Source organism: Tachyglossus aculeatus, chromosome 20 (assembly GCF_015852505.1).
Source record: "Tachyglossus aculeatus isolate mTacAcu1 chromosome 20, mTacAcu1.pri, whole genome shotgun sequence".
In the NCBI taxonomy this organism is placed as follows: Eukaryota; Metazoa; Chordata; class Mammalia; order Monotremata; family Tachyglossidae; genus Tachyglossus; species Tachyglossus aculeatus.
Genome location: NC_052085.1, coordinates 28260885 through 28281943, shown reverse-complemented (window position 1 = coordinate 28281943; position 21059 = coordinate 28260885). Strand labels below are relative to the sequence as shown.

Sequence of the window (21059 nt, the reverse complement as noted above, 5' to 3'; positions counted from 1 at the left end):
TAAACTCTCTATGGGCAGGGAATTTGTCTGCCAATTCTGTTGTATTGCCAAATCTGTTGTATTATACTCTCCCAAGCACTTAGTACAGTGTCCTGAACACAGTAAGTGCTCAAGTAAATATCATTGGTTGATTACTTACGTTTATATTGCAACAGATAACCTGCTATGATTATACAACACACTCTCTGTAGTTTATGATGTGTTCCAATTTAGGGTCCATATGACCACAGATCTCTCCCCTCTACCCCCTAAAAAGGCTGACCATGGTTTGGGCCTAATATTGTAGATTGTTCATCTCCTACTATCCCTAATGTAGCTTAACTTTAATCCGTTGGAAATGTCCTGCAGCTGCCAAGCCCTGATGAAGGTTTTGAAGATAAATCTCTCTTTGAAAGCTGGTATGAGAAAAATCCTTCAGATGAATTCATCGGCGTTCCTTGGTAAATACGTGTCTTCCTGGGAATTGACAGAGTATGGTCTACATTGCAAATCTGGGGGCTTTTCCCCTACAGTGTTAATGGTGTGAAAATGCTTCCACAGCTGATGAAAGGAAGGAGAGAGGAGTTAAGGGGAGAGAGAAGGTTGAGAGGGAGAGATGCTTCTGAATGACATGTATGGTTTTCACTTTCCCATCGCTCCTTAGCTCATGTTGTTAAATCTTCAGAAGTTAGTAAGAAAGTTATTCCTTTGTGTCCGTAGCTGAATCCCTGCTCTCTCAGCAAATCAACAGACTGCGAAGTGTGAAATGATGCAATTTAGAGTGAAGCAGGGTGAAAGGGTGAGAATTTTTTGTGTGTGTTTCACGAGAAGAAAAGTTGATATTCTCTGTTATTCACTCTTATGGCCTTGCCTCTGAGAAGTGCATGGAAAACTTGGGCATTTAGCTTGAATAATAGATCTTTGAATGACCCAAACTAATATGCTGTTAATAATAATAATGATAATAATGGTATTTGAAGAGTGCTGACAATGGTCCAGGCACTGTACTAAGCACTAGGATAGGCAAGCGAATCAGGTTGGACACAGTCTTCAGCTGCATTTTATAGATGAGGTAACTGAGACACAGAGAAGTGAAGCGACTTGTCCAAGGTCACTCAGACAAATGGCAGAGCTGGGATTAGAACCCAGGGCCTTCTGACTCTCAGGTCTGTGTCAATCCACTAGGCTACACTGCTTCTCTAAGCATCATCATCATCATCAATCGTATTTATTGAGCGCTTACTGTGTGCAGAGCACTGTACTAAGCGCTTGGGAAGTACAAATTGGCAACATATAGAGACAGTCCCTACCCAACAGTGGGCTCACAGTCTAAAATGGGGAGACAAAACCAAACATACTAACAAAATAAATAAATAAATAAATAAAATAAGCACTTACTAGGTGGCAAGGTCTGTGCTAAACTCTGGGATAGGTACGAGTTATTCTGATCACACACAGTCTAAGAGGTAGAAAGAGCAGGAACCTAACCTCACTTTACAGGTGAGGTAACTGAAGCCCAGAGAGGTAAAGTGATTTGTCCAAGTCACACAGCAGATCGGTGGCTGAGCTGGGCTTAGAACCCCATTCTTTGGACTTGCAGTCCAATGCTTTTTCTGTTAGAGAACGAGCATGGCTCAGTGGAAGGAGCACAGGCTTGGGAGTCAGAGGTCGTGAGTTCTAATCCCGGCTCCACCACTTGTCAGCTGTGTGACGTTGGGCAGGTCACTTAACTTCTCTGTGCCTCAGTGACCTCATCTGTGTTATGGGGATTAAGACTGTGAGCCCCACGTGGAACAACCTGATCACCTTGACTCTCCCCCAGTGCTTAGAACAGTGCTTGGCACCCAGTAAGCGCTTAACAAATGCCATCATCATCATCATTAGACCACGTGGCCTTCCATATATATGGGTACGGGGAGGGTGGAAATCGTCACAGATATGTTTCTAGTTTCTACTTTTTGTGTTCCTCCATCTTTCCGGTCCACACTGTGTTGGCATTGCTGAGAAAGTCAGAGATTGTTGGGACTTTTAGACTGTGAGCCCACTGTTGGGTAGGGACTGTCTCTATATGTTGCCAATTTGTACTTCCCAAGCACTTAGTACAGTGTTCTGCACATAGTAAGCGCTCAATAAATACGATTAATGATGATGATGACTCTTAAGCAGCGAATCATCTGATTGGACCATAGTTTGTCAATCTAATGTTCACGTTTGGCTTTCTCCCAACAGAGTTTCTCAGCCAGTTTTCTTCCAGAAGGGGAGCCCAAAGCCAAACTTCATTCATTCATCCCCACCAAAGGGATGCTTGAAGGGTCTCTGTTGCCTGCCAAGTTTTCTCTCTTTTCTCCAAGCTTTAGAAATCTATTTGGAAAAGATGACGCAGAAGCCATCGAGTATACCCAGTTCTACCAATTAAGTTCTAAAGACCCTTAGAAATGAAAGAATGAATGAATCAGCCAATGGTGATTATTGAGTGCTTACTGTATGAAGAGCACTGTATTAAGCACTTGAGCAAGGATAGTATAACTGAGTTTGTAGACACATTTCCTGCTTACAAGGAGCTTATAAACATTTCTCTGAAGTGTTTGAAAGTCCTAGGAATATGCTAGGTAAGGAATGTCTTATCCTTTGAAAGGTTCTTTCTGAACCATGAGTGATCACAAAAAGAAAGAAAATTATTTTTAGGAAAATGCTTGAATGGGGTCCTAACTCTGAGAGCAGACCTAGTAGGGTGGCTCTAGCTTTAGCTCTATGGAGGAAAATCCTTAAGGGAAAGCTTCCTGTTTCTGTTCATTGTGGTATTATTCTGGGTTGAACTCAACCTTCTTGCCCTTAAATTGTGCTTTCATTGTCTCTTCAAAAGGATTAACAAGTTAGGATCTGGCAATGACTTTGAAGTTTTTTTCCAGCGACTTGGCATTGCTTCAGGCCGGGCCCGGTACACGAAAAACTGGGTGAGTGTGGCAGACTGGGGGTTCGCACTGGAGAAAACAAATTCAGTCTTGCCTGACTTGAAGTACACAGGGGCTTCTCCTGTCTTTCCCATACCAGTAGACAACACCACTATCCACCCTTTCTCACAAACCCCGTAACTTCGGCATTATCCTGGACTCATCTCTCTTATTTAACCCACCTATTTAATCTATCACCAAGTTCTGTTGGTTCTACCTCCAAAACAATGCTAAAATTCTCCCTTACCCTCTCTTTTTCATCCCAACTAAGCACTTATATCCCTACCTTGATTACTGCATCAGCCCCTTCACTGAAAAAACACATTCAGTTCACATCTCCCCACTCCTCAAAGACCTGCAATAGAAGCCCATCTACCTTCGCATAAAAAAACCCCTTACCTGGCCAAGTTCTAATCTTCCCATTTCAGTAGAAATAACAACAATAATATTATTAAAGCAATTACCATGTACCAAGCACTATTCTAACAGCTGGGGTAGATGCAAGATAATTAGATTGGACACAATCCCTGTCCCACGTGGGGCTCACAGTGTCACAGTGTAAGAACAGGTTTTGGATTCCCATTTTACGGTTGAGGAAACTGAGGTCACGCACACAGGAGGCAGGTGGCAGAGCTAGGACTAGAATCTGGATATCATTATTCCCAGGCCTGTGCTCTTTTCCCAAAGCCACACTGCCTCCCTCCTTACCAGCCAGAGAAGGATTTAAATCTATATTACAACTTTAAATACTAGGTTAATGGATGAGGAAAGCGGGGAAGTGAAGGAAGGAGAGAGAAGGAGAAAGAGGAGGCCCAAGAGAAACCGACGTATTTCATTTACCGCTCTTTACTCAGAGGCATTTCCCTTCCTGTTGTCAGCAGTGTGAACACTCTGCTTATAAGCAGTGTGAATTTATGATTTCTGGTTTTCTTTTCCTTACAGAAAGTGGACAGATTCAGTGGCTACCCAGTATATCACAGTGTCTATGAAACCTACGAGATGGTGGACAGATTTTACGACCCCACCTGGAAGAATCACCTCACGGTGGCCCAGGTTCGAGGAGGGTTGGTCTTCGAATTGGCAGACTCCATCATCCTTCCCTTCGACTGCCGCGACTACGCAGAAGCTCTAGAAAAATATGCACGCAACATTTATGATATAGCAAAGAAGTACCAAAAGGAATTGGAAAGCTACCAGGTATCATTTGGTATGTCTCACATTCTGAGTCCCTTGGGGAAAAAAAAAATCAGATTTTCTGATGGGCCCATCTCCTCTATTCCTCTTGCAATCTCTGCTTTTAATAACTACGGAGGTTTTGCAGTTGTGAGAGGCTTGGATTATGCTCATAATGATGATATTAAAGTGAGAGATCTCCAGCAAATTAAGAGTACTACTCAATTTTGTTCTCTCTTTGTTTTTAAAAATGGCATTGATTAAATCTGGAGCTGACATGGCAAAGTTTTTGGGTGTTAGCACTGACTGAAAACAGATGTTACAGAAGCTTCCGCATGTTCAGAAACAGCAAAGACAACACAGGCTGCTTAAGTAGTTCCTCCCTGTAACCCCAGTCTCAGGAATATCCTGGTTATTAACCCTTTACATTGGAGGCGAAATGGCCTAGTGGAAAGAGCAAGGGGCAATTAAGAATCAGATAACATAGGTTCTAAAGCCAACATTGCCACTGTCCTGCTGTGTGATGCTGGGCAAATTGCTTAACTTTTCTGAACCTCAGTTTCCTCATCTGTAAGGTGGGGAGAAGGTACCTGCTCTGCCTCCATAATAACAATAATAACAGTATTTGTTTCTATGTGCCAGGCACTGTACTAAGCACTAGGACAGAAACAGTATAAGCAGATTAAACACAGTCCCTGTCCCTGATGGATCTTCCTGTCTAAGGGGAAGGTTGAGCCCTCTTGGAGGTTGAGGGCAGGGACTGTGTCTGTACTGATTATCTTGTTTACCTCATTGCTTAGTGCAGTGCTCTAAATGTAAAGTGAACCCTTATAAATACCACCATTCTTAGAGAAACTGTGATTCTCCCCCCATGTCCAATATGCTTTTACTTTTGAGTCTTCCTGTTCCCCTGGTAGATGTCTGATCATAGAAAGCTTCCAGGAGGCAGACTTTGGGGAAAGCATTGAAGATAGGGTTGACTTCAAGAGCTATTTTCCATAAGCTGTGGGATGTCATGTGATTGGCCACAGTAGTTTTCTGTCCTTGCTTTATTTCCCACGTTTTGTTGATACAGTTTGCGGGTATCATCATCAATCGTATTTATTTATTGAGTGCTTACTATGTGCAGAGCACTGTACTAAGCGCTTGGGAAGTACAAATTGGCAACATATAGAGACAGTCCCTACCCAACAGTGGGCTCACAGTCTAAAAGACTGTGTATTCATACTGTGAGAATTTTAACTCGAGGTTTTGTGAATCCCACCTTATCTGCCATTGCTATTTAAACTGGACAGAGAAACTGGTAGGGATTTAGGGAACATTTGTCTGACTGTCCATATCTGTTTGGATACAGCATGACATGCTGTTGGGGGAATTTTAAGATCCTCAATGGCAAGGATCATGTCCATCAACTCTGTCGTACCTTCCCAGGTGTTTTGTTCAGTCATCATCAGTGGCATTTATTGAGCACTTACTATGTATTGAGCACTGTACTAAGCACTTGGGAGAGTACAACAAAATAGATTTGGCAGACATGGTCCCTTCCCACAATGAGCTCACAGTTCTTGGCACCTGTTAGACTTGTAAGATCTTCAAAGGCAGGGATCATGTCTCCTAATTCTATTGTGCTCCTTCCAATTGCTTAGTACAGTGCTGTGCACAGAGTAGTTGCCTCAATACTATTCATTGGTTGATTGAGACATGGTTGTGCACATGCTTATGGTGTCTGACACAGCCCATACCAAACATGCTTCTTTTAGCCGTGAGTTGTTTGCTGTCCTAGGAGAACTGGGTATTAAGCGTCCCCATAGCGGGGGATTAAATGGCGTGTGTCCAGATGAATCCCGGAGAGGGTAGTTGAAGCTATTCTCACTCAATTTCCCACCACCCTCTAGTAGAACTAAGATTGAGAAGAGGATACAAGGACTCCTGCCTCCCAGGATTATTTTACCACCTTGTTAATCTAAGTCTAACTAAACGTGCCTGTTTATCTGATCAGTAAAGCCTATGTGCTGTTGCTAAGTTCTCTCTGTTCAGAACCCACCAGGAGAGTGTTATTACCATGAAACAACACAGTCCACATTAAGCCCCTTGAAGTTTGGTTAGGTGAACATTTGTTTACAATCCTCCTTTGACAAAGCCTCCTAAGGACTTGTGGGAAATAATTGAATGACAGGAATACTGGGGAAAGGAATTCATTATTTAATGCCCACGTCTCCCCCCTCCATCTTTCCCTAACAGCAGGAGTTTAATAATCAATCTATCATATTTACTGAGCGCTTACTGTGTGCAGAGCCCTGTACTAAGCACGTGGGAGAGTGCAGCAGAACAATGTGTTCATTTTGCTTCAATCCTAAGTACTTGGAAAAGTAAAGCAGAAGCAAAACTCACATTCCCTGCCACTCCAATAGGAGACTAGTTTTCATCATGACTGCAGTGATTCCTTGCCAGGCTGTTTGGTTTTAGATGGCTAGAAATTTGGTTTGCTTTGCATTCGGTGCTCACGGCTTTCATTTCTTCCAGACTCCCTCTTTTCTGCAGTGAGAAATTTTACAGTAACAGCTGCTGACTTTCACAGGAGACTCCAGCAAGTGGACCCAAACCGGTAAGTGCTCACTAAAGCGGTAATTGTTCAATGAACAGAGTTGTGCATGAAAGTAAACAGAGACAAAGGTGCTAGCTTTTCATTCTAAGTGTGGAGGGCATAAGAAGTTGAGAACTGGTTTCAAAGAAAGAATAATGAATCATCATTTGGGGGACTTTTTTTTACCCTGAAGTCTCAAGTCTTGTCAGAGATATGGGGTTAATGTCTCTGCAGAGATATAAGATTAATGAAGCTGGGCATTCTCATGGAATTTTAATGGAGTTGGCACTTCTAAATGGAATTTTAATGGAGTTAGCACTTCTACATAGAGCTGAGTCCCTGGAAAGTGCTGGCATCATATTAACCTTCTGCTTTGGGACACTACTCAAGTGATTGGTACGCTGCCCAGTACGTACTACAGAGCTCTGCATTCAAAAAGCTCTTAATAAGTACCATTGCTACCAGTCAGTCAGTCGTATTTATTGAGTGCTTAATGTGTGCAGAGCACTGTACTAAGCGCTTGGGAGAGTAAAATATAAGAATATGGCAGACACATTCCCTGCCCACTATGAGCTTACAGCTCAGAGGGACTAAACCACCTAGGCTTCTGTACCTGGTGACTCTACTGCCACCATTTCTGCTCTTCCTACCCAGTGATCCATCTACAATTATGTCTGGTGCAGTGGAAAGAGCACCAGTGGCTTATTGAAAAGAGCACAGGCCTGGGAATCAGAGAACCTGGGTTCCAATCCCAGCTCTGCCACTCACCTGCTGTGTGACCTTAGGCAAGTCACTTCACTTCTCTGTGCCTCAGTTCCCTCATCTGCAAAATGGTGATCCAATACCTTATCTCCCTTTAGTTTAGAATCTGAGCCCAATGTGGGACCTGCTTATTTTGTATCTACCCCAACTCTTTGTACATAGTAAGCACTTAATTAATATCACAATTATTGTTATTATCGCTGAATTGTAAACTTCTGGAGGGCAGGGAGCGGGTCTGTTAATTCTGTTGTTCTCTCCCAAGTGCTCAGTAGTGTTCTGCACACAGTGACTCCATGAGGGAGGGGATTGTGTCTACTCTGTTAAATGCTCCCTAGCTTTTAGTTCAGTGCTCTGCACAGAGTAGGCACTCAGTTAGTACCATTGATTGACTGATTGATTAATTGATTGATTACACCAAGGGATGGCCCAAATGTGAGGCTGTGCATTTTAGGCTCCACATCGTGCTGGCAGCATGCCTTTCCCCCACCTTCTTCATTCCCTCCTTCTCCTTAGTTTAACAGAACCCCAGGCAGAGAAGCAGTATAATACTAATAATGATGGTATTTGTTAAGTGCTTACTATGTGCAAAGCACTGTTCTAAGCGCTGGGGGATACAAGGTGATCAGGTTGTCCCACGTGGGGCTCACAATTAAAGTCCCAGTTTTAGAGATGAGGTAACTGAGGCACAGAGAAGTTGTGACTTGCCCAAAGTCACCCAGCCAGTAAATGGTGGAGTCAGGATTAGAATCCATGATCTCTGACTCCCAAGCCTGTGCTCTTTCCACTGAGCCACGCAGTATGGCCTAGTGGATAGAGCACGGGCTTGGGAATCAAAAGGACCTGAGTTCTAAAGCCGCTCCAACTCTTGTCTTTTTGGGCAAGTTCTTTCACTTCTCTGTGCGTTAGTTAACTCATCTGTAAAATGGGGATTGAGACTGGGAGCCCTTTGTAGGGTAGGGACTGGGTCCAACCTGATTTGCTTGTATCTACCCCAGTGCTTAGTACTGTGCCTGATACATAGTAAGCGATTAACAAATACCATCATCATCAGAAACTAAAGCATTTCCATTTCCTTTTCAGCCCAATCTCGGTGAGAAGTGTGAATGATCAACTAATGTTTTTGGAAAGGGCTTTCATCGATCCTCTAGGATTACCCGGCAGGCCCTTCTATAGGTAAGGAAAAGACCTTCAGCTGCTCAGATTCCGTTTCAGAGTTCAGCGTTTGGAAGACAATTGAAATCATGATAGAAAAAAGGAGCTGTTGAGTGTTTCTTTGGAAACAAAAGTAACCCCTATTTTTTCTCCCTGGGTGGAGCGGTATGGCCTAGTGAATAGAGCACAAGCCTGGGAGTCAGAAGGACCTGGGTTCTAATCTCTGCTGTGCCACTTGTCTGCTATGTGACCTTGGATAAGTCACTTCTCTGTGCCTAAGTTGTCTCATCTGTAAAATGGGGATGAAGATTGCGAATCCTATGTGGGACAGGGACTGGGTTCAACCGGATGATCTTGTATCTATCACAGTGCTTAATACAGTGCCCAGCATATAGTAAGCGCTTAACAGATACCATTATAAAAAGGGTGGGAGAAGCTAATCAGATCCTTCTCTCACAGTGAGATGTAGGTATCACTGAGAAACACATCCTACGTTTCCAGAATCCCCAGATGATGATCTTCTATTACTGTATTTATTATGCACTTATTACATGTCAAGCACTGTGCTAAGACCTAGAGTACCTGCAAGATAACCAGGTAAGACATTGCCCCTGTTCCATATGGGACTTATGCCTTAAGAGGCAGAAAGATCAGAGAACTTAGCCCCATTTTACCGATGAAGAAACTGGGGTCCAGAGAGGTTAGGTGACTTGTCCAAAGTCACCAAGCAGAATAGGGATAAAGCTGAGACAAGAGCCTAGGTGTCCTGGCTTTCGGCGTAATGCTCCTCACACTGGGCCCCACTGCTTCTCGGTTGAACTGTAATAATGGGCGTACAGCCCAAGTGGGAGGGAGAACAGGTATTGAATCCCTATTTTACAGATGAGGACACTGAGGCACAGAGAAGCAAGTGACTTGCCCAGAGTCACACAGCAGGCAAGTGGCAAATCGGGATTAGAATCCAGGTCCCCTGACTCTCAAGCCCTTGCTGTGGCCACTAGACCACGGACACCCTTTTTGGTTCACTTGGTTGATATTCAGTTTTATTCTGTCCACAGACACGTGATCTTTGCTCCGAGCAGCCACAATAAGTACGCAGGGGAATCGTTCCCGGGGATCTTTGACGCCCTGTTTGATATTGGGAACCACGCCGACCCCCCGAAGGCCTGGGCCGAAGTCAAGAGGCAGATCTCCATCGCGGCCTTCACAGTCCAGGCGGCTGCGGGCACTCTGAAGGAGGTGGCCTGACCCCCTGGGAGGATTTGGGGTTTGTGGGGTTAGAATATACCCTCTTTTGTGCTCGCCTTTTAACTGTATTACCGGGGCCATTTTATAAGTCAGGTTGGGGTTGAGATCAGTTGTAAAATAAGGTGGTAATTAAAAAAAAAATTAAAATCACACTGGTAGTTAGAAGGATGGAAGGGCTAACAGGTAACCTTGGGTCTAATTTGTTTGGTCCATTCAGCACTCTTTGTGGGCAGGGAATATGTATTTCACTCTCCCAAGTGCTTAGAACAGTGTGACTGCTTCCATCCCTCCCTGGCATTGTAAATGGGGCTTTAAAGGGCCTCCTTCCCTTTTCACCAATGAAGGATCCCCCAACACAGCCTTCCACCAATAAAACAAAATGGAATCTACCCTTTGGTCCTGGCCCAAGTTGAACTATTCCCCAGAGGAGTTTAGAGAAGCAGCGTGGCTCAGTGGAAAGGGCTTGGATTTGGGAGTCAGAGGTCATGGGCTCTAAGCCTGGCTCCACCACTTGTCACCTGTGTGACTTTGGGCAAGTCACTTCACTTCTCTGTGCCTCAGTTTCCTCATCTGTAAAATGGGGTTTAAGACTGTGAGCCCCAAGTGGGACAACCTTGATTACCTTGTATCCCCCCAGCGCTTAGTGTTTGGCACATAGTAAGCGCTTAACAAATACCATCATTATTATTATTATTTGACACTCTGGGAACATGTTTTTGTCATTATAAACATCACCTTTTTGTGCGGTTACTTTTACAAGAAGCAGAAGGCATTGAGTTTACTTTTTAATGGGGAATAAACCAAAACATACAAGAAGCCCAAGTGCCAGGAGTAAAAGGCCATCAGTGATACTCCTGAGTAGCAAAGTCAAGGCAATGGGCCTTCCAGCCCAGTATTCTGTCTCCACACGGGGCAACTAACAGAATAGTTTGGGATCTACCTTCTAGCTTCTTTTTTTCCCCTTAATAACCCGTATGGGTCACCTATAAATTTATCCAACTCCTCTGAATCTGTATTTTCTGCTGCCCAGCTTCTTGTGAAAATTAATTTCGTAACCTAACCACCTACCATGTGGAAGTATTTTTCTTCTGCTGCTTGGTGGCTCAGTGAATGGCCCCCATCCTGTTGCGAAGGAATGTGATAAGCAACAAGGAGATGAAGATCCCCATGAGGGTCAGGGACCGTATCTTTTCCCTCCCGTGTATTCTTTCCAAGGGCTTAGTACAGTGCTTTATGCAGTAAGTATTTAATAAATGCTATTATCAAAAATAAATTTTACATTTGCCCTGACCACATCTTTCAAGTCATGTCTCCTCCAGCCATTGCCTGTCCAATCAGTAGTATTGATCTTTTCACTCGAGTCTGTACCCAGAACTGCCAAGTTGCTCATCCCCTCCTCACCCCACCATCATCTTTGCTGCCCTTTTCCTTCTCAAGCTTTGCTTTTCCTCACCATTAGCCCCATGTGGGACAGGGACTCTGTCCAACCTGACTTATTTGTACCCCAGTACTTAGAACAATGCCTGACACATAACAAGCACTTAATATGGTAACCAAAACTCCATGTAGCATTCCAGGCATGGATGGGCCATGGTTCTCTACAATGGCTGTTAGTCCCTGTGGGATAGGGACTGTAATCAACCTGATTAGCTTGTATCTACCCCAGTTCTTAGAACAGTGTTTGACGCACAGTGCTTAACAAATGCTGTATTAATGGTGGGACACTGCTTTCTGTTAAAGTAGCTCATTGTAGGCCAGGAACATGTCTACTGACTTCTTTATATTGTACACTCAATAAATGCTTAATAAATACCCATCATGGGCTGATTGATAAAACCAGCAGTGTACCCAAAAAAGAAATATATATGTGCAAACAGATGTGTGTTTATAGTCACAAAAAGTATGTGACATTTTCAACCAGGTATTTATTGGACACCCACTGAGAGCAGAGGCTTGTATTAACCGCTTTGGGTATCTCGATTTCATCCCAGCATTTAGCACAGATTAAGCACTTAATAGATACCATCATTAATTATTGGGAAGGTACCCCAAATGTCAAAACACACTGGTGAAATGTGAACTTCTGATTCTTAATCCAGGTGCCAACTATTCCAGGATGGGAATGAGCAAAGATATTCTAGCTTCCTATACCACACTACTATTCCTCTTTCGACGCCTATTGCTCCCTCAGCCTTTCTCATAATTTCTAGCCAATGAAGAAGATTTAATCTTTCAACAACACTCACATCCCTGGATGGAATCCACCACCAAAATATTTGAACAGGAAGAACATAGCTAATCGTACATATTCATTCATCGGTAAGAGTAGTTACGACACCAAGAACACCTTACCTGATCACTTAATTCTTTTCCATTTCCTCCTCTGCTTTTCCTCATTTATTCTTAACCCTATAATTCAAAGACTTTCTATTCTTGTATCTTTTTCTCCGGTTTTTATAAACTCCAGGCCCAGTTGTAAACTGTTCTTAAAGACATTAATAGACTGTCACCTTATTTTAAATAAGAAACCTAATTTTTCTTTGGGCCAAAAAGATATTGAACAGTGCCACTGAAGTGATCTCTCATTTCATCCAAAGTCCAGGGGCAAGCAAGTCCAACCCTTCATTCATTCATTCAATCGTATTTATTGAGCGCTTACTGTGTGCAGAGCACTGTACTAAGCGCTTGGGAAGTACACATTGGCAACATATGTAGACGGTCCCTACCCAACAGCGGGCTCACAGTCTAGAAGTTAACCCTATAATTCATCATATTCATATAATCATAATCATATTCATCTGTCAGTGCATAAATGAACATTGTGGTCTTTGGTCATTATGTTCACAAGTGACTCTAGTGACTCTTCAGCAATGCTACCTTGTGATGTCATTAATGGCATCTGCTCCCTGACTTTTGCAGAGTGGTGAGTATTCAGGTGAGAACAGTGCACTCGGCTTGTATCCATTTTGTAGGTTTTAGCTGCTGGTGTTTCCTGTAAAACCTACACAGTTTTTTAGCAGAGAGTCAGCTCTTTCGCTTTGGGGGCAGTTTTGGTAATTGGAGAATTTTGGTTAGTAGTTGAGTATCTCATTGTTACTACCTCATTGTTAGAACAGTGCTTCCCACATAGTAAGTGCTTAACAAATGCCATCATTATTATTATTTACCTGACACATTTGGTGGGTAAGAAACCAGTAGCCCACAAGCTGGAGTTCCTAACTAGCTCCAGGATTCTTTCCTTCTCATTATGGACAGGGAATGTGTCTGCTAATTCTGTTGTACTGTACTCTCCCAAGCGCTGAGTACGGTTCCCTGCACATAGTAAGTGCTCAATGAATACCATGGATTGATTATTTCCCCTTTTTTGAAAGTTGGAAACTGGCTAATGGATCAGTGAGCTGAGGAGTTCGGTAATTCTACTTTAGTGGGAGCTTTGGGGGAGAGGCAATGGGAAAGAGAGGAAGTGGGGGGACAGAAAGGGAGTAGATGGGATGGCTTTGTGGGTAGAGAGGGATGGGGGAGAGGAATGGTGGGTAAGTGGTGGGGGGAAGAGAGAAAGATGAAGGGAGTATAACTAAAGAGGGAGAGGGGAATTTTGTAGTTTTGCCCTGGCTTGGTATGTGCAGACTAATTGGATTAAGTGTTGTACTCCAGTAGTTCTGCTGTAAAGTTAATTTTCCAGGGGTATGAGTTTTAACAACTGGAAGTACTATTTGCCTTTATGGAGAAAGATGGCTTTGCAGTGAAAAATTAAAGGTTGGTGGGAATAAAGTAATGGAACCATTTTTTTCCAGAAGCAGGACTTTGTAAGGTACATTGAGTCTTTGTTGAAGTGCAAATAATGAGACAGCGCTAGGGGAAACAGACTGTTATTGCTAGCTGGGTTACTTGGGTAAATTGTAATTGTTTACAGTGTTTAGCAATTCCGGGCCAAAGATGGTGTGAACCACTATCTGCTTTTCTCCAGGCTGGAGCCTGAGGATATGGATCTCATTGGACACACAGTGAGACATTGTCATTTTCCACTTACAAGGTAATGAGACAGGCTGAATTTGGGCAGATTCATTAGCCAAATCGGACATCTGAGTGTTGTCGGACAAGGAAAATCAATTACCTAGTATCATACAGGCAACTCCGTCATCTTTGGTAGTGGGCAACAATTGAAGCCTGGATAAATTGATTCCACACATAATTACAAATCACCAGTTTAATCAGTTTTGAACCTCCCCACCAATTTTTTTTTCTCCTTTTAACCAGAACTCCTCTCCCTGCTTCCAAGTAATCAACAACGAGATGGAATTTAAATCTAGAGAAGAGATTTATCCAGATCGTAGTTGGTTATGCATCAATTTTCTCTTGTATTTGGCAGAGGACCTGAGTTCTAATACTGGCAACTTCCGTGTACCTCCTGTGTAACATTGGGCAAGACACATCTCTGTGCTTCAGTTTCCTCATGTGCAAAATGGAGATTCAATATTTGTTCTCCCTTCTACTTATATTGTGAGCCTCATGTGATTATCTCGTATCTGCCCCAGTGCTTAGTAAAGTGCTTGGCCCAAAGTAAACACTTAACAAATACCATTATCATGATTATTATTATCACTACATATGTGCATACATATTAAAATATAAAGTAACTGGTCATGAGGCTTCCTGTATTTGAGGAAATAAATGTTATATTATTGCATATATCATATATTATTATGCCTATGGTAAATTTGGGTAAAATGACCTGAAAAGTTTTTATTGTATACATGACATAAGTTAAGGTCTATTTATATGAATTGTGAACACCAAGTATGTATGGTGTATAGCCCCTTAAAGATTTACAAAAGATTAGCCGTGTCCCTCCATGGCAAACAAATGCTTCCCCCTGCCATAAATTTTAATCCTGTTCCTGCAGGACACCTTTCATGTATTTCAGCCCTCTATGAAAAAATGGCTTCAGTGGAATTTTAAAGCACCCAGTAAATGATCTCTGCTTTAGTAACCTGTAGTCATTTCTGCGAGTGGAAAGATTTCTTTATATTTGAAATCCCCTTTTGGAGACTGGACCTGCCCAACGTTTTTACAAGTTTGGAAGGGGAGGAAGTGTGTAAACTCTACTCCCCAACCCCCTGGAGAGAATAAAAAGGGCAGTGAGTAGGGGGGCTGCTCTTTAAAGAAATGCGCGACCCGAATGAAAGCCCCTGGGGAGAAATCCTGGATAGGAGAGGAAATCCACGAGGTTTGGAATCTAAGGCAGCTGTAGTCCGTGTGCCCTGGTTTGGACAAACCTAGTCTCCTGCCCGGGACGCGCAGAGGAATGCTTGGCACATAGTAAGTGCTTAACAAATATTATTATTATTATCATCATTCTTCTTATCATTATTATTATTCAGGGGAATAATAATTTATTATTCCTGGGAAGTCCTGCCCAGGTCGGGGAGAATAGCCAGGGCAGTCGGTGGGAGGGGGGCTGCTCTAAAGGAAAATGAAGCCCCTGGGGAGAAATCCAGGATGGGAAAGGAAATCCACGGGGTTTGGAATCAAGGCAGATGGGGTCGATGGGCCCTGGTTTGCACAAACCTCGTCCCCTGCCAGGGGAGTGCACAGAGAAGCTTGGCACATAGTAAGAGCTTAACAAATACCATTACTTATTATTATTATTTTATTATTATTATTATTATTCAGGGATGGGTGGAAGCCCCTGCCTATGTCGGGGAAAATAACCAGGGCAGTCTGTGGGTAGGGGGGCTGCTCTAGTGGAAAATGAAGCCCCTGGGGAGAAATCCAGGATGGGAAAGGAAATCCACAGGGTTTGGAATCCAAGCCAGTTTTAGTGCGCCCTGGTTTGCGCAAACCTCGTTTCCTGCCCGGGGCGCGCAGACAGAAACTTGGCATATAGAAAGCTCTTAAATACCATTATGTATTATTATTATTATTCAGGGATGGGTGGAAGCCCTCTGCTTAGGTCGGGGAAAATAACCAGGGCAGTCAGTGGATAGGGGGGCTGCTTTAAAGGAAAATGAAGCCCCTGGGGGGAAATCTAGGATGGGAAGGAAGTCCACGGGGTTTGGAATCAAGGCAGCTGGGCTCGATGGGCCCTGCTTTGCGCAAACCTCGTCCCCTGCCCGGGGCGCGCACAGAGACTCTTGGCACATAGTAAGCGCCTAACAAATACCATTATTTATTATTACTATTACTATTATTAATTATTCAGGGATGGGTGGAAGCCCCTGCCCAGGTCGGGGAAAATAACCAGGGCAGTCGGTGGGTAGGGGGGCTGCTTTAAAGGAAAATGAAGCCCCTGGGGAGAAATCCAGGATGGGAAAGGAAATCCACGGGGTTTGGAATCCAAGACAGTTGTAGTTAGTGCGCCCTGGTTTGCACAAACCTCGTTTCCTGCCCGGGGCGCGCAGACAGAAACTTGGCATATAGAAAGCTCTTAACAAATACCATTATGTATTATTATTATTATTATTCAGGGATGGGTGGAAGCCCTCTGCTTAGGTCGGGGAAAATAACCAGGGCAGTCAGTGGATAGGGGGGCTGCTTTAAAGGAAAATGAAGCCCCTGGGGGGAAATCCAGGATGGGAAGGAAGTCCACGGGGTTTGGAATCAAGGCAGCTGGGCTCGATGGGCCCTGGTTTGCGCAAACCTCGTCCCCTGCCCGGGGCGCGCACAGAGACTCTTGGCACATAGTAAGCGCTTAACAAATACCATTATTTATTATTATTATTATTATTATGGGAAGGGTGGAAGCCCTTGCCCAGGTCGGGGAAAATAACCAGGGCAGTCGGTGGGTTAGGGGGCTGCTTGAAAGGAAAATGAAGCCCCTGGGGAGAAATCCAGGATGGGAAAGGAAATCCACGGGGTTTGGAATCCCAGACAGTTGTAGTTAGTGCGCCCTGGTTTGCGCAAACCTCGTTTCCTGCCTGGGGCTCGCAGACAGAAGCTTGGCCTATAGAAAGCTCTTAACAAATACCATTATTTATTATTATTATTATTACTATTGATATTCAGGGATGGGTAGAAGCCCTCTGCTTAGGTCGGGGAAAATAACCAGGGCAGTCAGTGGATAGGGGGGGCTGCTTTAAAGGAAAATGAAGCCCCTGGGGAGAAATCCAGGATGGGAAAGGAAATCCACGGGGTTTGGAATCCAAGACAGTTGTAGTTAGTGCGCCCTGGTTTGCACAAACCTCGTTTCCTGCCCGGGGCGCGCAGACAGAAACTTGGCATATAGAAAGCTCTTAACAAGTACCATTATGTATTATTATTATTATTATTCAGGGATGGGTGGAAGCCCTCTGCTTAGGTCCGGGAAAATAACCAGGGCAGTCAGTGGACGGGGGGGCTGCTTTAAAGGAAAATGAAGCCCCTGGGGAGAAATCCAGGATGGGAAAGGAAATCCACGGGGTTTGGAATCCAAGACAGCTGTAATTTGTGTGCCCTGGTTTGCGCAAGCCTCGTTTCGCGCAGACAGAAGCTTGGCGCCTAGAAAGCGCTTAACAAATCCATCAATCGTATTTATTGAGCGCTTACTGTGTGCAGAGCACTGTACTAAGCGCTTAGCACGCGTTCTTATTATTATTAGTTATTATGGGGCGGGTGGAAGCCCCTGCCCCTGGGGTGGAGGACAACGGGCTGGGTGGGCGGGCGGCTGTGTCCTTTGTCCTCAGCCCCGATTGTCCCGTTCAGCACAGCCCCGGCACGGCCAGGGCCGAGGCTGTAGTCGACGCCCCGGGGCCCTGGGGGGCCGTGGCCCTGGGGCTGGCGACCTTCCTGCTGGGCTTCCTCCTGGGTAAGTACTCGCCCCAGGACGGACGGTGGGAGGGCCCGGGGGGCTGGGGGAGACGCCCCCCCACCTCAGCCTCCAGCAGAACCCCGTTTGGGGCAGCGACCGTGTCTATTATATTGCTAGAGTGTCCTCCCCAAAGCGCTTAGTACAGTGGCCTGCACACCGTAAGCGCTCAGTAAGTACCTATGATTATTTATATTGATGGGCTTCTTCCCCACCTAAATTGCAAAGTCGCTGTGGGCAGTGGCTATCGACTCTGTTGCATTTGGGCCGTCCCAAGCGCTTACTACAGTGGTTTGCACGCTGTAAGCGCTCAATAAGTACCGATGATTATTTATATTGATAGGCGTCTTCCCTTCTAAATTGTAAGCTCGTTGTGGGCAGTGTCTATCGACTCTATTGCATGTGGGCTGTCCCAAGCGCTTAGTACAGTGCTCTGCACACCGTAAGCGCTCAGTAAGTACCCATGATTATTTATATTGATGGGCGTCTTCCCTTCTAAATTGTAAAGTCGTTGTGGGTAGTGTCTATCGACTCTGTTGCATTTGGGCTCTCCCAAGCGCTTAGTACAGTGCTCTGCACACCGTAAGCGCTCAGTAAGTACCCATGGTTACTTATATTGATGGGCGTCTTCCCTTCTAAATTGTAAAGTCGTTGTGAGCAGTATCTATCGACTCTGTTGCATTTGGGCTCTCCCAAGCGCTTGGTACAGTGCTCTGCACACCGTAAGCGCTCAGTAAGTACCCATGATTATTTATATTGATGGGCGTCTTCCCTTCTAAATTGTAAAGTCGTTGTGGGCAGTGTCTATCGACTCTGTTGCATTTGGGCTCTCCCAAGCGCTTAGTACAGTGCTCTGCACACCGTAAGCGCTCAGTAAGTACCCATGATTATTTATATTGATGGGCGTCTTCCCTTCTAAATTGTAAGCTCGTTGTGGGCAGTGTCTATCGACTCTATTGCATGTGGGCTGTCCCAAGCGCTTAGTACAGTGCTCTGCACACCGTAAGCGCTCAGTAAGCACCCATGATTATTTATATTGATAGGCGTCTTCTCTCCTAAACTGTAAAGCCGTTGTGAGCAGTATCTATCGACTCTGTTGCATTTGGGCTCTCCCAAGCGCTTAGTACAGTGCTCTGCACACCGTAAGCGCTCAGTAAGTACCCATGATTATTTATATTGATGGGCGTCTTCCCCACCTAAATTGCAAAGTCGCTGTGGGCAGTGTCTATCGACTCTGTTGCATTTGGGCCGTCCCAAGCGCTTACTACAGTGGTTTGCACGCTGTAAGCGCTCAATAAGTACCGATGATTATTTATATTGATAGGCGTCTTCCCTTCTAAATTGTAAGCTCGTTGTGGGCAGTGTCTATCGACTCTATTGCATGTGGGCTGTCCCAAGCGCTTAGTACAGTGCTCTGCACACCGTAAGCGCTCAGTAAGTACCCATGATTATTTATATTAATGGGCGTCTTCCCTTCTAAATTGTAAAGTCGTTGTGGGTAGTGTCTATCGACTCTGTTGCATTTGGGCTCTCCCAAGCGCTTAGTACAGTGCTCTGCACACCGTAAGCGCTCAGTAAGTACCCATGGTTACTTATATTGATGGGCGTCTTCCCTTCTAAATTGTAAAGTCGTTGTGAGCAGTATCTATCGACTCTGTTGCATTTGGGCTCTCCCAAGCGCTTGGTACAGTGCTCTGCACACCGTAAGCGCTCAGTAAGTACCCATGATTATTTATATTGATGGGCGTCTTCCCTTCTAAATTGTAAGCTCGTTGTGGGCAGTGTCTATCGACTCTATTGCATGTGGGCTGTCCCAAGCGCTTAGTACAGTGCTCTGCACACCGTAAGCGCTCAGTAAGCACCCATGATTATTTATATTGATAGGCGTCTTCTCTCCTAAATTGTAAAGCCGTTGTGAGCAGTATCTATCGACTCTGTTGCATTTGGGCTCTCCCAAGCGCTTAGTACAGTGCTCTGTACACCGTAAGCGCTCAGTAAGTACCTATGATTATTTATATTGAAGGGCGTCTTCCCCACCTAAGTTGCAAAGTCGTTGTGGGCAGTGTCTATCGACTCTGTTGCATTTGGGCCGTCCCAAGCGCTTACTACAGTGGTTTGCACGCTGTAAGCGCTCAATAAGTACCGGTGATTATTTATATTGATAGGCGTCTTCCCTTCTAAATTGTAAGCTCGTTGTGGGCAGTGTCTATCGACTCTATTGCATTTGGGCTGTGCCAAGCGCTTGGTACAGTGCTCTGCACACCGTAAGCGCTCAGTAAGTACCCATGATTATTTATATTGATGGGCATCTTCTCTCCTAAATTGTAAAGTCGTTGTGAGCAGTGTCTATAGACTCTGTTGCATTTGGGCTGTCCCAAGCGTTTAGTACAGTGCTCTGCACACCGTAAGCGCTCAGTAAGTACCCATGATCATTTATTTTGATGGGCATCTTCTCTCCTAAATTGTAAAGTCGTTGTCAGCAGTGTCGATGGACTCTGTTGCATTTGGGCTGTCCCAAGCGTTTAGTACAGTGCTCTGCACACCGTAAGCGCTCAGTAAGTACCCATGATCATTTATTTGATGGGCATCTTCTCTCCTAAATTGTAAAGTCGTTGTCAGCAGTGTCGATAGACTCTGTTGCATTTGGGTTCTCCCAAGCGCTTAATACAGTGCTCTGCACACCGTAAGTGCTCAGTAAGTACCTATGATTATTTATATTGATGGGCGTCTTCCCTCCTAAATTGTAAAGTTGTTGTGGGCAGTGTCTATCAACTCTTTTGCATTTGGGCTCTCCCAAGCGCTCAGTACAGTGCTCTGCACACTGTAAGTGCTCAGTAAGTACCGATGATTATTTATATTGATGGGCGTCTTCCCTTCTAAATTGTAAGATCATTGTGTGCAGTGTCTAGCGATTCTGTTGCATTTGGGCTCCCCCAAGCACTTAGTACAGTGCTCTGCACACCATAAGCACTCAGTAAATAGCCATGATTATTTATATTAATGTGTGCTTGCCCAATGGAGGCGCTCAATAAATACCAATGATTATATTAATGTGTGTCTTCCCCTTCTAAACTGTAAACTCATGGTGGACAGGGAACGTGTCTACTGGCGCTTAGTACAGGGCTCTGCACACCATAGGTGCTCAATAAGTACCGATGATTATATTAATGTGCGTCTTTCCTTCTAAACTGTTAACTCTTGGTGGGCAGTGTCTATTGACTGTTGCATTTGTCCTCTTCCAAGCGCCTAGTACAGTTCTGGGCACATAGTAAGTGCTCAGTAAATGCCGTTGATTATTTATACTAATGTCTGTAAGGTTGTTGTGTCCAGGAAACGTGTTTATCAACTTTGTTGCATTGTCCTCTCCCAAGCGCTCAGTACAGTGCTGTGCACACAGTAAGCGCTCAATAAATGCTGTTGATTACTT

General features: G+C 44.5%; 2 protein-coding genes across 2 annotated transcripts in view; both read left to right on the top strand.

Moving 5' to 3' along the window:
* LOC119941372 (putative N-acetylated-alpha-linked acidic dipeptidase) overlaps nt 1-10352 on the top strand; it is a 44744-nt gene extending 34392 nt beyond the window's left edge. Inside the window, exons 14-19 of the mRNA XM_038761780.1 lie at nt 349-440; nt 2843-2933; nt 3873-4137; nt 6627-6708; nt 8530-8622; nt 9660-10352. Coding sequence (XP_038617708.1) covers nt 349-440; nt 2843-2933; nt 3873-4137; nt 6627-6708; nt 8530-8622; nt 9660-9849 — 813 coding nt within the window. The 3' untranslated portion in view covers nt 9850-10352. The remainder of the gene's footprint in view (nt 1-348; nt 441-2842; nt 2934-3872; nt 4138-6626; nt 6709-8529; nt 8623-9659) is intronic.
* A 7201-nt stretch (nt 10353-17553) lies between these two features.
* LOC119941399 (N-acetylated-alpha-linked acidic dipeptidase 2-like) overlaps nt 17554-21059 on the top strand; it is a 38845-nt gene continuing 35339 nt past the window's right edge. Inside the window, exon 1 of the mRNA XM_038761821.1 lies at nt 17554-17632. The gene's annotated coding sequence lies outside the window, so the exon portion shown is untranslated. The remainder of the gene's footprint in view (nt 17633-21059) is intronic.